The sequence below is a fragment of the Euleptes europaea genome, chromosome 14 (assembly GCF_029931775.1).
Source record: "Euleptes europaea isolate rEulEur1 chromosome 14, rEulEur1.hap1, whole genome shotgun sequence".
Lineage (NCBI taxonomy): Eukaryota > Metazoa > Chordata > Lepidosauria > Squamata > Sphaerodactylidae > Euleptes > Euleptes europaea.
This window is the reverse complement of record NC_079325.1, coordinates 6,194,113-6,213,155: the sequence shown is the minus strand read 5'-3', so window position 1 is coordinate 6,213,155 and position 19,043 is coordinate 6,194,113. Positions and strand designations below refer to the sequence as shown.

The following is a 19,043-nucleotide window of genomic DNA, read 5'->3' as shown; positions in this document are numbered from 1 at the left end:
TCATACAAATCAATCAGTAGTGGTCATGAGCTGTGGTTTAGAGCAGTGGACTCTGATCTGGAGAACCGGGTTTGATTCCCCACTCCTCCACATGAGCGGCGGAGGCTAATCTGGTGAACTGGATTGGTTTCCCCACTCCTGCACATGCAGCCAGCTGGGTGAACTTGGGCTAGTCACACTCTTTCAGCCCCACCTACCTCACAGGGTGTCTGTTGTGGGGAGGGGAAGGGAAGGTGATTATAAGCCGGTTTGATTCTTCCTTAAGTGGTAGAGAAAGTCGACATATAAAAACTACCAAATGTCGCTCGAAGCCAGGGCATGGTTGGCCGTCTTTAAGTTACAACTTAAGGTGCACTTTAGCACTGAGGGGCTCCTAGCTTCTCTGAAGCATGACCCTTTTAAATCCTCATGGGAAAAAATCTTAGATGAGAAATTGTCATTGTTGGGCTTCTTGCAGGATATGTTATTAGATCATGAGAAAACTGAAGCTTTCACCAAAATTAAAAAGCGCATTAAAGAGCTTGATTATAACAGCACTACTTTTCGTGCTCACCGCATTTGTTCATCTCAGTTTTTCGGAATACCACCACCACACAGTTTCCCCGCTTATACTTACTATCTGACAACTCCTTGTCTTTCTAGAGCCTTCTGTTTAGCTAGACTGAATGCTATCCCCTCTATGGTTATGCAGGACAGGATTTTGAATATACCATACCCAGACAGGACCTGTCCTTGCTCTTCTGGCTCTATTGATTCATTAGCTCATGCCCTCTTGGAATGCCCCTTTTATGAGGAACTTCAATCACATATCTCTCCCCTTTTAACCTATAAATCTAATGCCTCTGTCTCTGACATAATGCCTTTTTTGTTAAGTGACAGGGATCCCAAGGCTACATTGTCAGTGGCAAGATTTATTTCATCCTTATATCCCTCAAACATTAGATTTATGCTGCTCAAGATCAATGGATCAAGGAGCTTCTAAGGGATAAAGGAAAGGATTAAAACTAACTTTTCTTCTTCTTTTTCTTCTACCTCTTCTTCAGACCAAGCCTCATCAAAAGCCTCCACTTTATTCCTCCCCTCCAGAAATTGTACTAATTCAGCCAACGTTGCCACATTAGCCCGTTTGGTTTTTTCTTATCCATGGTTTTGAAGGTGGTGAATTGTGATTTCCGTGACAACTGGCTACTAAAATTCAAGTGGCCGTCTACAGATTTCAGATTTGGAGGCTGCTTTAGAGGGTGGACTCTGTGGCATTATACCCTGCTGTGGTCCCCTCCACACACATCCCTGCCTTCCCCTGACTCCTCCCCGCAAATCTTCAGGAATTTCCCAACCCGGAGTTGGCACTCTAGCTTGATTGTGCACAGTTGTGGGGAGCCTCTCTAAGACAGCGTCTGCCTTTGAGGTCCGAATGATTGCCACATATATTTTTTAAAAATCACAGCAAAACATCCCAACTTTGGGGAGGGGCCGTGGCTCAGTGGCAGAGCATCTGCTTGGCATGCAGAAGGTCCCAGGTTCAATCCCCAGCATCTTCAGTTAAAGGAATGTGATGTGAAAGACCTTTCTCTGCCTGAGACCCTGGAGAGCCGCTGCCAGTCTGAGTAGGCAGTACTGACCTTGATGGACCGAGGGTCTGATTCAATATGAGGCAGTTTAAATAGGGGACCATGGCTTAGGAGAAGAACATCTGCTTGGAATGCAAAAGGTCCCAGGTTCAATCCCCGGCATCTCCAGATAAAAAGATCTGGCAGTATGTGATGCAAAAGACCTCTACATGAGACCCCGGCGAGCCACTGCCAATCTTAGTAGGCAGTACTGACCTTGATGGATCAGTGGTCTGATTCAGGCAGCTTCATTTGTTCATGTACTCAACTTAAGGCAGGAATAAATATCCCACATTTCATTTATCCAAAAAGAAAGCTCGCAGCATTTAAAATGATTTTTAATGAAATCAAAACAATGCACACACATCACATCTTCAAAATTCACACCTGAGTTATACAAACTGTTCTCCTGAAGAGAGAAGAGTAGGGGTGTCAAGAAATAAGGGGGGGAGAGAGGAAGCTATTTACACTGCAGCAAAAAACAAAAACACCCCAATAGACCCCAAACAAAGAGCAATATGCAATCTCATAGACAACAGTCATTTTGTTTGGTAGCCAGTACTAAAACCCAAATGAGCAGAATCAAAGACAATTCAGGCCCATGCGCGATAAGTGCATTGTCGAAACTTTTCCCATGTGTTTGGAGTGGTTTCATTAATTGTAGCTTCTTCTTAATTCATTCAAAGCCATCAATATGATGGCAAAGGGGCCCACAGTGCAAAGGGGAGCGATTTCCAGGGAGCGATAAGGCATTTGAGAATCACAGTCTTCCAGCTCCAAGAATTCAACTCTTTTCTGTGCTTAAAATGGATGTTATGTGGCACATGAATGCAGAAGGCTTGAATGTTTGGACTGCCCAGATCTTATTTCGGAGTGACATCCCCCCCCCCAGCCATAAATCCACACCTTATGTTTGTTTACACATTTTTTTTTAAAGAGCCCTGCATTTTTTTTTCCAGGTGAGAAGATTGTTACACGAGTCTGTTTTGTGCCTTCCTTGCCCTCAGTCCAGAATCTCAGGAATCCTCCCACAAATAAGAGAAATATGCAGAAAACAATCATGTAGGCAGTTTGCAGAGCCTCCACTCCCCCCTCCCTGATCAATCTGACACACGGCAGGCCAGGAAACGAAAGCTGTGTTCAGACAATTATTTCTCTGGAGCAGCGGGAAGGATTTCTCCTTTGCAACCAATACAGCAGTCATTCACTCTCAGAGCTGATAGCTTATTAAGTTTACAAACCAAATGGAACAGGGTTTGTGTGTGTGGGTATGATCTGGTTTATTTTAACCCCCTCTCCCCAAGTTGCACTTCTATTAGCTGTATTATTTTTAAACCCTTTAAAACAGTTCAAAAGTGCTCAGGGCTTTGAATTTGTTTTCCTCGTCATGCGCACTGGCCGGTAGGCCCCCACGACACATCTCGAAAGGTACATCTCTCTCTCTGTTTCTTGCAGCACTCCTCACATTGTTGCCTGCTACATGACTTTGACGTACAGACTCAGCCACTACAAAACCTTGCCTGTTGGGTTTGATCAGATGTCATAGTGGCAGACAGAAAACAAATGCACGTGTCATGGGAAATGGCAGCTCTAAAATGTCTCGTCCCCAATATCTGGGCTTTTCCGCACTCTTGACTCACTCCTGATTGTCTTGAAGCCCTGGAATTGATTTGGGCAAAGTTCTACCATACATTTTCCCTCCTTCCCTTCACAGTGATGAAGTCAGTTTATTGTCTTCCGCACATGCCGTAAGTAATCAGGACAATCAAGGGAGGATGCTGGTCATCATTGGTGGCATCATTGGTGGCGTCAAAGCACCCTCCCCTTTTTAATTGTTGCATATGGTTATATCGATATACCACTGTAATGATAGGTTTAGCAGGTTCTCTGAATTCCCACCTTTCATTTTAAAAAGTATCTAGCTTCTTCCCTCACAAAGATATGCTTTTCCCCTTGGTCTAGGTGGTTGGTCTAGATGACCCTGGTGTTCCCTTCCAACTCTATGATTCTTTGATTCTATCTCTGCAAAGGCAAGGTCTAGAGACTTCATTTTTTAATAAAAGCTGAGAATTCAGAGAATCTGCTAAACCTATCATTACAGTGGTATATCGATATATCAATGTTTTGGTGCTTTTTAAAAATACACACACACACACCCCACTCGTCTTCAAAGCTGAGGGGGAGGAGAGGGAGTGTTTTGAAGATGACAACAGCCCAGTCATCAAAAAGTGGGCTGAAGGTTGGGTGGGACTGGGCGGGACAAAGAAAACTGATAGAAATGTTATGCACAAGGAAAAAAGTGTCTCAGAATCGGCTTCCAGAAAAAACCCAGAAAAGATGGGGACAAGAAGACACTACAACTGAAGGTGCAAAAACGAGTGCGGAAATAAGGGGATAAACCAAAGAAGTATGGAGCTGGTCTGGACGAAAAACCTCATGAGGAAAAACCTTCTGAAAATGGTGTTGTCTGCACACACAACCCTTTAGAACACCTGGCACAGGCCAGTTCCCTACCCATTTTCCTTGCCGGAGATCAATCGGCCTATGGGCTTTCTTCTCTAAAATGTAGAGGGATGAAAACAGACAGGAAACAGACATACATCTAAAGCAACAGAAACTCAGGATTTTGAATCGACAGGAAAATGCCATTAGACGCCGCACTTAACAACTATCAAAAGCACCTTCCTTTTGCTCTGGGTTGTCTTTGGCGAGCCCTAAAACATCCAATCTAGATTTAAGCCTTTGGGGAACCAAATTGTGCAGCGTTGGCTCATGTTAGGGGATTCTTAAGGACACCTCTGGGGGTGGAGATCTGAGAACAGAGGCAGCTTCACAAGATCCTCTGGCAAAGAAGCATTTCATGAGTTCAAGAGAGCAAAACAGCAACTTTTCCCCATCCAAGATTGCCAGACGTCAGTTACTGAGAAAAAGGTTTAGGCCCTCAGGAGGTGAGTGTTTGAGATGGATGAGGCGACGGGGGTAGCACCGACACGGGGGCACGCATGCACGCATACACACACATTCACAACCCTCAACCGCTTGGGGTTCTGTCACAGTTTGAGTGGCTTTCCATGGTGTTTGTAGAGCTGCTCCCGTCACGTGAGGGCAAGGGCTCAGGGGAGACCCGGGGCTCTCCGAGGGCCCCCGGACTGCTGCGCCAATCCGGGTCGAAGCCACTGTTCCCGGAGAAGTAAGTCTATAACAAGAAGTCGAAGCTTCCTTTTTTCTACTGAGGAGAGAAAGGTGGATGTGGTTGACCTGTAGGCAGCGAGGCTTCAGTGGAGGTAGGTGGGTTGGTTCCATCGGTACCACGACCTGTTCGCACGTGCAAAAAGGAACGGGGGCGGGGAGATGAAAAAGAGCGTGTTAAATTCTTTTCTATGTTGCACAAGAAATGCAAAGTTAGGAAGGCTTTGAACCCAGGACATTCAGTTGCTATGGAGGGGTTGCCCGCCCTCCATAGAGAAGCGTTGTAAACTTTACCATACTTCTCTATGGAGGAGGGGGGACCACCCCTTCCGGACCCCATAAAATCAGACCCCCTGACCCAAAGTTTACCAAACTTTGGGGTTCATGCAAAGAGTGTCCCTTGAATCTACGCTGCGAATGTGGTGATTCTACTTTGAAAAATGCCCCCCCCCCGCTTCCTCTCCAAACAGTCATGGGAAAACTCAGTTTCCCATGAATGCATCTGGGGGACCTTTTTCGAGGTAGAGCCACCAAATTCTATGGAGGAGAGGGGGCCACCCCTTCCGGACCCCATAAAATTGGAGCCCCTGACTCAATCTTCACCAAACTTTGGGGTTCATGCAAGGAGAGTCCCTTGAAGCTACCCTGAAAATTAGGGAACTCTGCCTCCAAAATATATCCCCCAGAGCTCATTTAAAAAATTCCCATAGGGAAAAGCCTGGGGAAAGCCGAAAAAAGCCGAATACTTATTTGGCTGATTTGGTGATTGGCTATCTGGCTTTGGCTTTATTCCCAGGTTTTGGTATTTGGTAAAATCGAAAACCGAATATTGCCAAAACAGCTAATTTTGGGTTTATTTTCGGTTTGGGTTTATCAATATGCACAACCCTAGTGAAATGTGTTATACAAATGCTCATTTGTACTGGTGCTGCTGTTTTCGGAAAGCCAAGAACACCCCATCCCCCTGAACCTTCCCCCGTGCAGCATTACCCAGAAGAGTTGAAACTGGTCGAGTTGATGGCTGCTTTGGAGTTAGTCTGGGACATGCCGGGGCTGCTGGCGTGCAGTCCCGTGCCAGGAGATGAAGGCCGGCTGGAGTTGCCAGGAGAACATGAAGACGTCACTGCGGGACAGAGGAAAACGCACGGTCAAAAAGAGTATGCACATTGCTAGGAGCCTTTCGCACCTGGAGGTGGCTTTTTTTGTCTTAATTTTTTTTGCACATGAAAAGAGTGCTTGTTCTGCATTTGCCCAATCTTTATGATGACTAGAGGCATACTGCCAAGGCGTGCTTCTAATTAGCATCTTCACAACAGCCTTCCTTGATTCTGCTGCTCCTGGACCACGTGCGCCTCTCCCCATTCCCCCTCCTAGCTGCTTCCTCTTCTCCTGAAGCATCTGGCCCATTCCAGCCCTGGGCTCTCTCCTGCAGCCCCCAAATTCTCATTACCCAGGCTTTTGGGCTCTTCTGCTTCTCCTTCCCTGAGCCATTCTGCCCGCTTTGCATCTCTTGCATCAGAGCAGCTCAACCAATGGCAGACAGGCATTCTGTCCAACCCTTTTGTGAGATCAGGCTTGCCATTTATGCATGGCAGCTGAAGATTATTGCAAGTTAGCATGAGCTTCCGCCTTCCTCACATCTCCATCTCCTGCCCATGGACACCTCTCTTCTCTGCTAGCCCGTCTTCCCTCACATGAACACATGAAGCTGCCTTCTACTGAATCAGACCCTTGGTCCATCAAAGTTAGTATCGTCTGCTCACAGTGGTGGCTCTCCAGGGTCTCAGGCAGAGGTCTTTCACATCACCTACTTGCCTGGTCCCTTTAACTGGAGATGCCGGGGATTGAACCTGGGATCTTCTGCATGCCAAGCAGATGCTCTGCCACTGAGCCACAGATCCTCCTCAGATGCCATCTCCTTTTGCTCTCTTTCCCTGAACCATTTCCTGTCCCCATCCTCCCTTCCTAGAGTTTTGCTCGAACTGCTGCATGCTGAGTAGGGTTGTCAACTCCAGGTTGGGAAATCCCTGGAGCTTTGGAAGGCAGGTTTTATAGAAGGGATGGACCTCAAGTGGGTATAATGGCATAGAGGGCACCCTCCCAAACAGGAAGAGAAAAATATGGTACTGGATATGGTAGAAAGCCCGTGCCTACAGATGAACCACCTTAAAATAGAGCACAGGTTGTGATACATTTGTCCTTAGTAATAACTGCACAGTGGTGGCTGTGTTTGTCTGATTCCAAAAAGGAATCTAGCAGCACCTTAAAGAACGATGGTGGTGGAAAGTACCAACAAACCACAGCCATAGTTGTAACAGCAGGAGAAATAGCAGGTTGAAATTAAATCAAATGAGTTTCCGTCTAGACATCAGGAAGAATTTTCTAACAGAGCGGTTCCTCAGTGGAACAGGCTTCCTCGGGAGGTGGTGAGCTCCCCTTCCCTGGAGGTTTTTAAGAAGAGGTTAGATGGCCATCTGTCACCAATGCTGATTCTATGACCTTAGGCAGATGATGAGAGGGAGCGTATCTTGGCCATCTTTTGGTCACTAGGGGTGTGGGGGGGAGGTAATTGTGAATTTCCTGCATTATGCAGGGGGTTGGACTAGATGACCCTGGTTGTCCCTTCCAACTCTATGGTTCTATGATTCTATGAGATCTTCAGCTAGTACCTGGAGGTTGGCAACCCTACACAGCCAATACATGGTGACCCACACAGAATTTTCAAGGCAAGAGGCAGTTTGCCGTTGCCTGCCTCTGCATAGCAACCATGGACTTCCTTGGTGGTCTCCCACCCAAGTACTAGCCAGGGCCAACCCTGCTTGGCAGCCCAGAGCTTATGAGATTGGGCTAGCCTGGGCCATCCAGGCCAGGTCACCTTAAAGAATAAAAATGTTTTATTCCAGCCCCAGCTTTTGTGGATTGGAGCCCATCTGCACCCAGTCTCCAGATTTTTTAATGTTGTGTGTGTGTGTTAAGTGCTGTCAAGTCGCTTCCGACTCATGGTGACCCTATGAATCATGTCCTCCAAAACGTCCTATCCTCAACAGCCTTGCTCAGGTCTTGCAAACTGAGGGCCGTGGCTTCCTTCATAGAGACAATCCATCTCTTGTTGGGTCTTCCTCTTTTCCTGCTTCCTTCAACTTTCCCTAGCATTCTTTGTGTTAGACCATGCAAAGTGCAAAAATGATCTCGGGTTACATTAAAATAAATGTTTCCAGGTGTTGGCTTAGCTGTTAATGGGAGGAAAAGGGGTGTAATTATCTTCCTGGCAAAACTTACCTGCCCCGTGCATGGTGCTGTGGACAGACGTGACAGGGAGGGGACCCAAAGATCCTGAGGTAGAAATCTGGAAAAGGAAAGAAACCAAATAACGTAAGAACATAAGAAAAGCCATGCTGTATCAGGCCAAGGTCCTTCAAGTCCAGCAGTCTGTTCACACAATGGCCAACCAGGTGCCTCTAGTAAGCCAACAAACAAGACAACTGCAGCAGCATTCATCCTGTCTGTGTTCCACAGCACCTAAGATAATGGGCATGCTCCTCTGATCCTGGAGAGAATAGGTATGCATCATGACCAGCATCCATTTTGACTAGTAGCCATGAATACCCCTCTCCTCCATGAACATGTCCACTCCCCTCTTGAAGCCTTCCAAGTTGGTAGCCATCACCACCTCCTGGGGCAGGGAGTTCCACAGTTCAACTATGCGTTGTGTGAAGAAACACTTCCTTTTATCTGTTTTGAATCTCTCACCCTCCAGCTTCAGCAGATGACCCATCATTCTAGTATTATGAGAGAGGGAGAAAAGCTTCTCCCTGTCCCCTCTGTCCATACCATGCATAATTTTATAGACCTCTATCATGTCTCCCCTTGTGTGTGTTAAGTGCCGTCAAGTGGCTTCTGACTCATGGCGACCCCATGAATGAAAGTCCTCCAAAATGTCCTATCTTTGACAACCTTGCTCAGATCTTGCAAATTGAGGGTTGTGGCTTCCTTTATTGAGCCAGTCCATCTCTTGTTGGGTCTTCCTCTTTTCCTGTTGCCCTCAACTTTTCCTAGCATGACTGTCTTTTCCAGTGACTCTTGTCGTCTCATGGTGTGACCAAAGTACGAGAGCCTCAGTTTAGTCATTTTAGCTTCTAGGGTCAGTTCAGGCTTGATTTGATCTATAGCCCACTGATTTGTTTTTTTTGGCAGTCCACGGTATCCGTAACCCTCTCCTCCAACACCACATTTCAAAGGAATCTATTTTCTTCCTATCAGCTTTCTTCACTGTCCAGCTTTCACACCCATACATAGTAATAGGAAATATGCCTTCTTTCCAAGCTAAACAGCCCTAAGCATTTAGGATCTTCTCTGGGAACAAAAGGGTCTACCTTGGTTTGCAGAGTGTCAGGCACACCTTTGGCTTCTCGGAATAAGAGGCAACCGTTTGGTGCTGTGCCAAGTGAGTCTTAATTCACGCTATAAAAAGCTGATGTTCATCTTTCACCTTGTTTGTGAACTACAGTAAGGATTGCAGATTTCAGTGGTGGTGGTGATATTAGCATTTATGTGAGGGGGAAGTATATTCTCTTGGGCTGCGATCCAACACATGCTTGTAAGTCCCAGTGAAACCAGAGGGACTTACCAGTGCACTGAATTGAATTGCATAGTTGAAGGCTATTACCGCACTAGGTATTCCCAGCAATGTATCAAGAGTTTGGAAATGTTATAAAAAACATCGCTTTAAAAGGATTTTTGGATGCCACGGCTAAAAAATGGTTGGAAGACGTCTTCACAGCTAAAGGGACCAAACAAAGTGCGAACAGTATTTTTTATAACAGTTTCAAACTCTTAATACATCAGTGGGAATACATAGAAAGTATGAACAGTATTTTTTTTTAACATTTCCAAACTCTTAATACATCGCTGGGAATACCTAGTGCGGTAACAGCCAAAGATGCTTGCAGGAAACCTCAACTTATATTTAATTGGCAGAGGTTGGATTTGTGCATTTCGGGGCCTTTTCATCAACTGCCGAGCGGCAAACCTGGGTGCGCCCCAAAAATTCCACTCAATGGGGAGTGACACCCAATCTGGCCAGTTTTGTAATTAGTGTATGTCTGTGAAACACCCATTTGCAAACGCCAATTTGTCACTGCTTATTATTCATGATTTGCATTCTCAAAGGCACACTTAAACTTCTTAGGAGTAAAGAGAATGGCTTGGATCCTAAGGAGGGCAAGCGGAGTTGTGCTAAAGGCAGCTTTTCCTGCCTTCATTCTCTAACTGTATCAGAGTTGCCAAATTCATGTTGGGAGATTCCTAGTGATTTGGGGGTGGAGCCTGGGAAGAGCAGCATTTGAGGAGGAGAGTAGGGTTGCCTGCTCTGGGTTGGGAAATACCTGGAGATTTTTGGGGTGGAGCCTGAGGAGGGCGGGGTTTGGGGAGGGGAGGGACTTCAATGCCACAGAGTCCAATTGCCAAAGCAGCCATTTCCTCCAGGCGAACTGATCTCTATAAGCTGGAGGTCAGTTGTAATAGCAGGAGATCTCCAGCTAGTACCTAGAGGCTAGCTGGCAACCCTAATCCCTAGATGTGTGAGGTCCCCATGCATTTTGCTGTGGCACTCGCACGAGAACTCTCTGGTGGGCTGCATTCCATGCACAAGGAGGACATCCTTGGTGTACGATATGCCCCACCCAGATTAGAGGTGACAGACAGAAACACTGTGATGTCTAAGCAAATTTGAGTGCCAGCACCTCTCAGGTTAAGAAATAAATACTGCCTGAGCCACACCTTTGCTCCAGAAGTTCCGGCACCTGAGCCCAGGTCTGTAAGGAATGCAGAAAAGACATCCTTAACAATACAGGATGCAGGAAGAGAAGAAAACAATGGTGCTGTGGGCAAAGGAATTTTATTTCACTCGAGGAGCCCTGTGCATTTTGCAGGTGGCTTTGTCAGGAGATCTGGAAGTATTTCCAGATCCCCTGATGAATCTGTGTAAGAAACACAGAGGGCTCCTCAAAGGAAATAAACTGCCTTTCCCCCACTGCACCATTGTTTTCTTCTTCTCTTCCTCAGACCTGTCTGGCCGGCTTGTGGTAGCTCACTGTACTTCTTCCTGAGCTCAGAGATTTCAGAGCCAAGCACTCTGTGCGTACTCAGAGACATGCAACCAACCATGAATACTGCAAAATATTGTCGAAGGCTTTCACGGTCAGAGTTCATTGGTTCTTGTAGGTTATCCGGGCTGTGTAACCGTGGTCTTGGAATTTTCTTTCCTGACGTTTCGCCAGCAACTGTGGTAGGCATCAGTGTTACTACTCTGAAGATGCCTGCCACAGTTGCTGGCGAAACGTCAGGAAAAAAAATTCCAAGACCACGGTTACACAGCCCGGATAACCTACAAGAACCATGAATACTGCACTTCTTCAGAGGCTAAGCTTTGACTCAAATTAAGTCTTGATGGGCTGGGTGGATGGGTGGGTAGGTCTTGGGGGCATCCAAGAAAAGTTATTTTTTGGGGGTGGGGAACCCTGTTGCCACTGCAGTGCCAATAAAAATTCCTCCTAGAAAGGCAACAGGAAGTGACGCAACCACACATCACCTGTGAGTCTAGTTCAATCCTGTTTTACAGCTTCATGATGCCTAGGGGTGTCAGTAGGGTTGCCAAACCCCAGGTACTAGCTGGAGATCTCCTGCTATTACAACTGATCTCCAGCCAACAGAGATCGGTTCACCTGGAGCAAATGGCTGCCTTGGCAATGGGACTCTATGGCATTGAAGTCCCTCCCCTCCCCAAACCCTGCCCTCCTTGGGCTCCGCCCCAAAAACCTCCCGCTGGTGGCAACGAGGGACCTGGCAACCCTTTCCACCCTCCAAAGAAGAAGAGTTGGCTTTTTATTTGCCAACTTTCTCTGCCACTTAAGAATCAAACCAGCTTACAATCACCTTCCCTTCCCCTCCCCACAACAGACACCCTGTGAGGTAGGTGGGTCTGAGTCCACCTCTCTTAACCACCACACCACACCACACTGGGTGCCATATTCTCCAGGGGAACTGATCTCTGTAGTCTGGAGATCAACTGTAATTCCGGAAGATCTCTAGGCCCACCTGGAGGTTGGCAACCCTATTGATGCCCAGTGTGGTTTCTCTGTTGTCCTGCTTTGGGCACTGATGGGGGAAGGTTCTTCCAGCCCAGCTGGAAGAAATCACATTGCAGGAAGCCGGGGAGGTGAGTCATCAGCGGGTGCTCTCCCCAATGACTCAGGACTGAAGCATTAGCAAAAAGGTGCTTTCCCCACTGACTCAGAGCCCGTGGGGAGCCCATGTCATGGGGAACCCTACAGATTTGGAGGAGGCATGTAAGAGAGAGCGTCTCGCCAGGCTGTGGCGACAGCATCTCCTTGCTGCATTGTGTCCTGCGGAACGAAGTGCTTTGTCACAGTTTCAGTCGGAACCCAACTTGGATTCTTCATAATAACAGTAATAACACCCTGTTCTTTATATAGTGTTTATGATAGTTTCAGATGCAGCACAGACGCTAATTCAATACTTCTTTGAAAAAGTCCTGTAAGGTAAGCTAGCATAGTTGCCCATGTGTTGCGGAAACAGCCAGGGGCAGAATTGCTGAAGGCCACCGAGAGAGATCTGAACCCAGGGCTTCCTACTTTCCAGTTCAGAGTTAGTTCTACGTGACTCTAGGTTCATTTATGCAGGACTATTTCCCTTGCGGTCACCCCCACCGACTGCTCCGGTGCTTCATTTTGATTATGCATGCCTTTCCCGACCGTCAGAGGTTGCCTCGCTCTCCCCACATGTATCCGCGCATTTTGCCCGCGTTTTCTAGATTCTCACTAAAACAGCATCTGGAAAATGTGAGTAAAATGCACAGAAATGTGCAGGGATAACGAGGTGAACTCTGACAGTTACGAAAGGCATGCATAATCAAAACGAAGCACCAGAGCAGTTGGCGGGGTGACCGCGAGGGAAACAGCCCTGCATAAATGGCCCATATCTTAGCCTTTTGACTCTCAGGCAGCATGATCCTGTAAGAGCACATGAACACACGAGGCTGCCTTATACTGATTCAGACCATTGGTCGATCCAGGTCAGTGTTGTCTACTTAGGCTGCTGATGGCTCTCCAGGGTCTTGGGCAAAGGACTTTCACATCATCTGCTGCCATATTCTTTAATTGGAGATACCGGGGATTGAACCTGGGACCTTCTGCATGCCAAGAGGATGATTTACCACTGAGCCACGCCCCCTCTCCTGCTTTGGTCTGCCCCAGCAACAGCTGCATTCCAATGATGATTCACACAACTCACTTTCACAGGGTTCATTTTTCAGTGGTGGTGGTGGGGAGGAATTGCAATCCCATAAAGTCACTGCTGATTTATGGCAACCCCAGCAAGGGGCTTTCAAGGTAAGTGAGGAGAAGAGGTGGTTTGCCATTGCCTTCCTCTATAGGGCCTTCTTTGGAGGTCTCCCTTCTGAGTACTGACCCTGCTTAGTTTCCAAGATCTGACGAGATCGGGCTAGACCATGCTGTCTTCCCTCCTACTACATATTCATACCACCTACATATGTATCTGCCTTCCAGCCAGGTACCATTTACTCTGACTGGCAGCTGCTCTTTTTTTGTCTTTCTAATTTAGAACCCTCTACTGGAGATGCTGGGGATTGAACCTGGGACCTTTGGTGTGCAAGTCAGGTTCCCTACGACTATGCTGAGGCTGCTTTTCTTCAGAATACAGAGCCAAACTACTGATCCATCAAGCTTAGGGCTGCCAGGTCCTACCTGGTCTCCGGTGGGAGCTTGTTTCACACGGGTCTGCGGGTGAACTATTTGTGAGTGTGCTCATGGTGGGATTCCATTACTTCCGGGTTTACCCTGAAGTAGCGGGTATCACATGGGACGCTCTAGCAAATCCCTCCAAAAACTTTATGGATTCCCTCCAAAGACTCTATGCACACAGCACAATTCTGTCACTTCCAGGTTTACCCCAGAAGTGCCAGTGAAACTCTAGCACTCCACCCAAGAACTGTATGGAAACCACAGAGTTTTGGGGTGGAGTGCTAGAGTGTTGCTGGCACTTCAAGGGTAAACCCGGAAGTGACAGAATTGTGCCGCGTACATGCCACACATGGCGATTGCCTCCCCCCCATCAGCTGGCCTACTTCTGCCCGCCAGCTGACTGAGGGGCAGCGGGCAGCCCAGTGAGTTAGTGGGCAAGTTCTAGAGTTGTAGGTAGAGAATGGTCTTTCCCTAAAGTTGTGAACTGACCATCCTTAATTGGGGACACCAAGGACTGAACCTAGGACCTCTTTCATGAAAAGCAGTAGAAAAGAGTAGGAGTCCAGTAGCACCTTAAAGACTAACAAAACTTCTGGCAGGAAATGAGCTTCCACGAGCCACAGCTCACTTCTTCAGATACAGCTAGAATGTGATTCCATCTATCCTTAAGTAGAGACAAGTGAATTAGACACACAATGGCAATGTAAATGTCAAAAGCAAGTAAATGACATTAGCAGGCATCATTGGATTAGGTGTGACATGCAGAGGGGTAGTAGGCGTGGAGAAATCAGCATTTGTAATGAGAAAGGAATCCCAGGTCTCTATTCAATCCAAGAGAACACATTGTCTTGAGCTTCATTATTAGTTGTAATTCAGCCGTCTCTCTTTCTAATCTCCCTTTGAAATCCCTTTGGAAGAGAAATGCTACTCTTAAATCAGCAACTGAATGTCCTGGAAGGTTAAAAAGTTCCTTCCCCCCCACTGGTTTCTGAATGTTGTGGTTTCTGATGTCAGACTTACGTCCATTCAATCTTTGTTGCAGGGTTCCCTTCCCGCTTTCCACCACCCATTTCCTGCTTTCCCAAGAGAGAAAGAGGCGTAGCCGACGCCATTTGGTCCAGCAGCTCTTACCAGTCTGGAGTTGTAGAGGGGTGATTTGATGGGGGAGGGCATCGGGCAGCTGATGCGCTTCTCTTTCTGGCGCCGGTTGCAGAACCAGACCCGGACCACCTCCTTTTCCATGGACAGCTGTTCGGCAATCATCGAGATCTCCTCTGAGCTGGGCTTGGGGTTCTGTGGGAGAGGAAGTCCAAGATGAAGAAGGCCAGCCAAATGGCGAGGCGTTCTTGGAGGCAGAGGGGCAGCCCTTGGCTCCCCTTCGAATAAAAACACACAGGAGTCCAACGGCGCAATCGACTAACACGGCGGCCCTTCAAGAACTCATAACTTGCTTAGGGTTGCTGGGTCCCTCATCCCCACTTAGGGTTGCCCGGTCCCTCTTCGCCACCTGCGGGAGATTTTTGGTACGGAGCCTGAAGAGGGCAGGGTTTGGGGAGGGACTTCAATACCATAGAGTCCAATGGCCAAAGCGGCCATTTTATCCCAGTGAACTGATCTCTATTGGCTGGAAATCAGTTGTAATAGCAGATCTCCAGCTAATACCTGGAGGTTGGCAACCCTATCCCCACTAGCGGAAGGTTTTGGGGTGGAGCCTGAGGAGGGTGGGGTTTGAAGAGGGGAGGGACTTCAATGCCATAGAGTCCAATGGCCAAAGCGGCCATTTTCTCCAGATGAACTGATCTCTATCGGCTGGAAATCAGTTGTAATAGCAGGAGATCTCCAGCTAGTACCTGGAGGTTGGCAACCCTAATGCTGGGGAGGCTGCAGAGTGGAGGGAGGGAGGGAGGGGCAGTGCAGGCTCTTCCTGATGTGAGCATGGCTCATCACCACAGGGAGCACATTGCCGCCTCTTGACGAGTGGTGCAGCTAGGTAATTTTAGACTCTATGAGATAATTTTCATGCCTAGAGGAACCTGGGACCTTCTGCATGCAGAGCAGAATGCTTTGCCACAGGGCCACGGCCCTTCTTCTGGGTTTTAGGGCATCATCCACTAGGGTTTGTTAATTTATTTAATTCATTTGTACTCTGCTTGCCTCACCAGTGGAGACTCAAACCAGCTTACATCCCTCCCTTCCATTTTATCCTCACAACAATCCTGTGAGGTAGGTTAGGCTGAGAGAGTGTGACTGGGCCAAGGTCACCCAGCAAGTTTCCAGGGCACGAGCGGGGATTCGAACCTGGATCTCCCAGGTGCTAGTCTCCCACTCTTAACAGCTCCTGGAGATTTGGGGGTGGAACCCGGGGAGGGTGGGGTTTGTGGAAGGGAGGGACCATAGCAGAATATCATGCCATAGAGCCTACCCTCCAAAGCTGTGATTTTCTCCAAAAGAACTGATCTCTGTCGGCTGGAGATCAGTCGTAATTCCGGGAGATCTTCAGTCCACACATGGAGGTTAGGGTTGCCAACTTCCAGGTACTAGCTGGAGATCTCCTGCTATTACAACTGATCTCCAGCCGACAGAGATCAGTTCCTCTGGAGAAAATGGCCACTTTGGCAATTGGACTCTATGGCATTGAAGTCCCTCCCCTCCCCAAACCCCGGCCTCTGTAGGCTCCACCCCAAAAACCTCCCGCTAGTGGCGAAGAGGCACCTGGCAACCCTAGTGTAGGTTGGCAACCTTATTTGAACTTCTGCCCTCATATCTGGCATTGTCAGTGCCACGACTCCTGACCTGGTTTGGCAGTCTTCCTCTTTCCCTTCCCATAGACCTTTCTCTAGGATCTCCATCACTCGGCCCACTTGTTCTCGCCGTGCTGACCCCTCCCTGCCTGCTGGCTCCTCTATCCATTTGCCCATCCCATTTCATAAGCACAGCTGTCAATAGGCAAAGGCCAAACTACTCTCTGCGATCAGATTTTCATTAATGATATTTGGGCCTGATATGGATTGGGGGACTAACTTTTTCCACTGTACCATTTGTGACACTGAAAATTCGCTTCCCCCAAGATCGTTTTATGCTCCAGTTGGGGAAAAAAACAGATACCAGTATTGTGCCTGTCTTTTTACCCTCTGGAGGATTAATGCATCCCAAACCAAGCAATTTTTTTTTGGGGGGGGGAAATGGCAAATGGGATGAGGGAAGACTTATCCCCCCTCCTCAATGTCATGGACCCAATCCACATCACTTCCCACCTCACTTCCACTAGGGGAAAAAGACAGATACACATATTATGCCTGTCTTTTTACCCTCCTGGGGATTAAAGCATCTCAAACTAAGCATTTGGGGGGGGGAATGGCACTTGGGAGGGGGGAACTTCCTCCTCAGTGCAATGGACCCAATCCACATCACTTCCCACCTCACATATCAGGGCAGCTTTTCCCAGCTGAGATACACATCTGGGGATTGGATTCTTTGTCCCCAGCGAAGAAGTTTGGCCCCTAGCAGTCCCCTTCCCAAGCCAGCCCATGGCATCCCGTTCGAGCTGTGCTTTCACGGGGCTTTCCCTTCCGCTCCGCAAGGCAAGAGCGAATCGTTCTCCTTACATCTTGGAACCGTTTCTCCAGCGTGGAGCGAATGTTGGTCTCGATGCTGGTGCGTTTCTTTCTCTTGCGCCCGAACATTTCACTCACTGATGGGTAAGAAGTGGGGGTGCTCACAGAAGAGTCTAAAGGGGAAGATTCTGTGGGAGGGGAGAAAGGAGAAAAAGATGAGCTCAAAGAAGATTTAGGGGCTGGGCCAAGGAAAATGTGGGCAAACATGTGGAAACGCGCAGGGAGCGAGAGGCGACCTCTGACAGTCGGGAAAGGTATGCATAATCAAAAGGAAGCCCTGAAGTAGTTGGTGGGAGTGACCACGGGGAAACAGCCCTGCATAAATGTCCAGAGTAAACCTCTGAATACCAGTGGCAGGAGGCAATATCAGGGGAAAGCCTCAGCCTTTATACCCTGTTGTTGGACCACCAGAGGAACTGGTTGGCCACTGTGTGAGACATGATGCTGGAATAGATGGACCACTGGTCTGATCCAACGGGGCTCTTCTTATGTCCTTATGAGTTGTTGAGGAAAGCATGTAAGCCACTGAAGACCAAAGTTGCTTTTCCTATTATTCTTCCGGTATCTGCTACATTAACTTCCAAATCATTTTACAAAGTTGAGTGGGAAAGGACCCTCAGGGGTCTGCCATCTAGATCTTCTACCCCCTGATGAAAAATACAGAGCATGGCTGGAGGGGAGATTAGCACCCCTGCTGAAGCCGTGGAGGTATGAATTGGGTCGGGGCCTGTATGGAAGACCTTCTGGCTATGCTATGTTGTTGTTGGTGGAAAGAGCCGTCAGGTAGCAGCCAACGTATGGCAACCTGTAGGGTTTTCAAGGCAAGAGATGTTCAGAGGTAGTTTGCCAATGCCTGCCTTTGCGTAGCAACCCTGGACTTCCTTGGTGGTCTCCCATCCAAATACTAAACAGGGCTGACCCTGCTTAGCTTCTGAGATCTGACAAGATTCCCCTGGAATTCCATCTGATTTCCAGACTGCCGAGATCAGTTTACCATAGAGAAAGTGGCAGCTTCCTAGAGCCTGCTCTTCAAAGTAGCCATTTCCTTCAGAGGAACTGATTTCTGTAGTCAGGAGATCAGTTGCAATCCCAGGAGATCTCCAGGCCCCACTGAAAGCTGGCAACCCTATTGATTTTTGTTGTTGTTGTTGTCTGTGAGGAAGCGTTCTATTGAACTCAAAAACTGTCACCCCATTCTGTCATTGTGGGGCTGTGCTAATTATTGAAAAATATTGTTTCACTTTTGGAGAAAGTACAGAGGACCATCGCCCCCTAGTGGCATACAGGTGGGTTACAGTTTAAGAGCACTCTCAACTAGGGCTGTTGAAAAAAAAATCGGTATAGTTCGGCTTCGGCAAAATTTGGCCCGTTTTTATTCGGGCCGTGCCGAAGTCTGAACTCCCCCGCTTCGGATCCCCGGAAATTCGGGGGGATTCGGAGTTCGGGGGAAAATTCGGCCCCCGCGCGCCTTCAGGGGGATTCCCTGAAGGCGCGAGGGGGCCCTTTAAACAGATCTGCGCCTCCCAGCTGGGAGGCGCAGATCTGTTTAAAGGGCCCCCCACGAGCCTTCAGGGAAGCACCCTGAAGGCACGTGGGAGGCCCTTTAAACAAGCCCCTCTGCGCTGTCTGCGCAGGCAGCGCAGAGAGGTTTAAAGACCGCCCGCCCCCCTCCCGGGACTCCCGGGAAGGCAGGCGGGGGGCTGTCAAGCGCCTCTGAGCTCTCTGCGCAGAGAGCGTAGAGGGTTTCCAGACCCCCCCCCCCAGCCGTGCCTGAACTCCCGGCAGGGCTGGCGGGGGGCTGGCAAGACCCTCTGCGCTGTCTGCGCAGGCAGCACAGAGGGTTTCCAGAC

At 48.3% G+C, this 19,043-nt stretch overlaps 1 protein-coding gene across 1 annotated transcript in view; it reads right to left on the bottom strand.

Annotated features, from left to right (window-relative positions):
* Window positions 1-4,841: 4,841 nt before the first annotated feature.
* POU2F3 (POU class 2 homeobox 3) overlaps window positions 4,842-19,043 on the bottom strand; it is a 96,213-nt gene continuing 82,011 nt past the window's right edge. The window contains exons 10-14 of the mRNA XM_056860860.1: window positions 17,185-17,321; window positions 14,711-14,872; window positions 8,079-8,145; window positions 5,790-5,922; window positions 4,842-4,925 (exon numbers count right to left, since the gene is read on the bottom strand). Of these exons, the coding sequence (XP_056716838.1) occupies window positions 4,886-4,925; window positions 5,790-5,922; window positions 8,079-8,145; window positions 14,711-14,872; window positions 17,185-17,321 (539 nt within the window). The 3' untranslated portion in view covers window positions 4,842-4,885. The remainder of the gene's footprint in view (window positions 4,926-5,789; window positions 5,923-8,078; window positions 8,146-14,710; window positions 14,873-17,184; window positions 17,322-19,043) is intronic.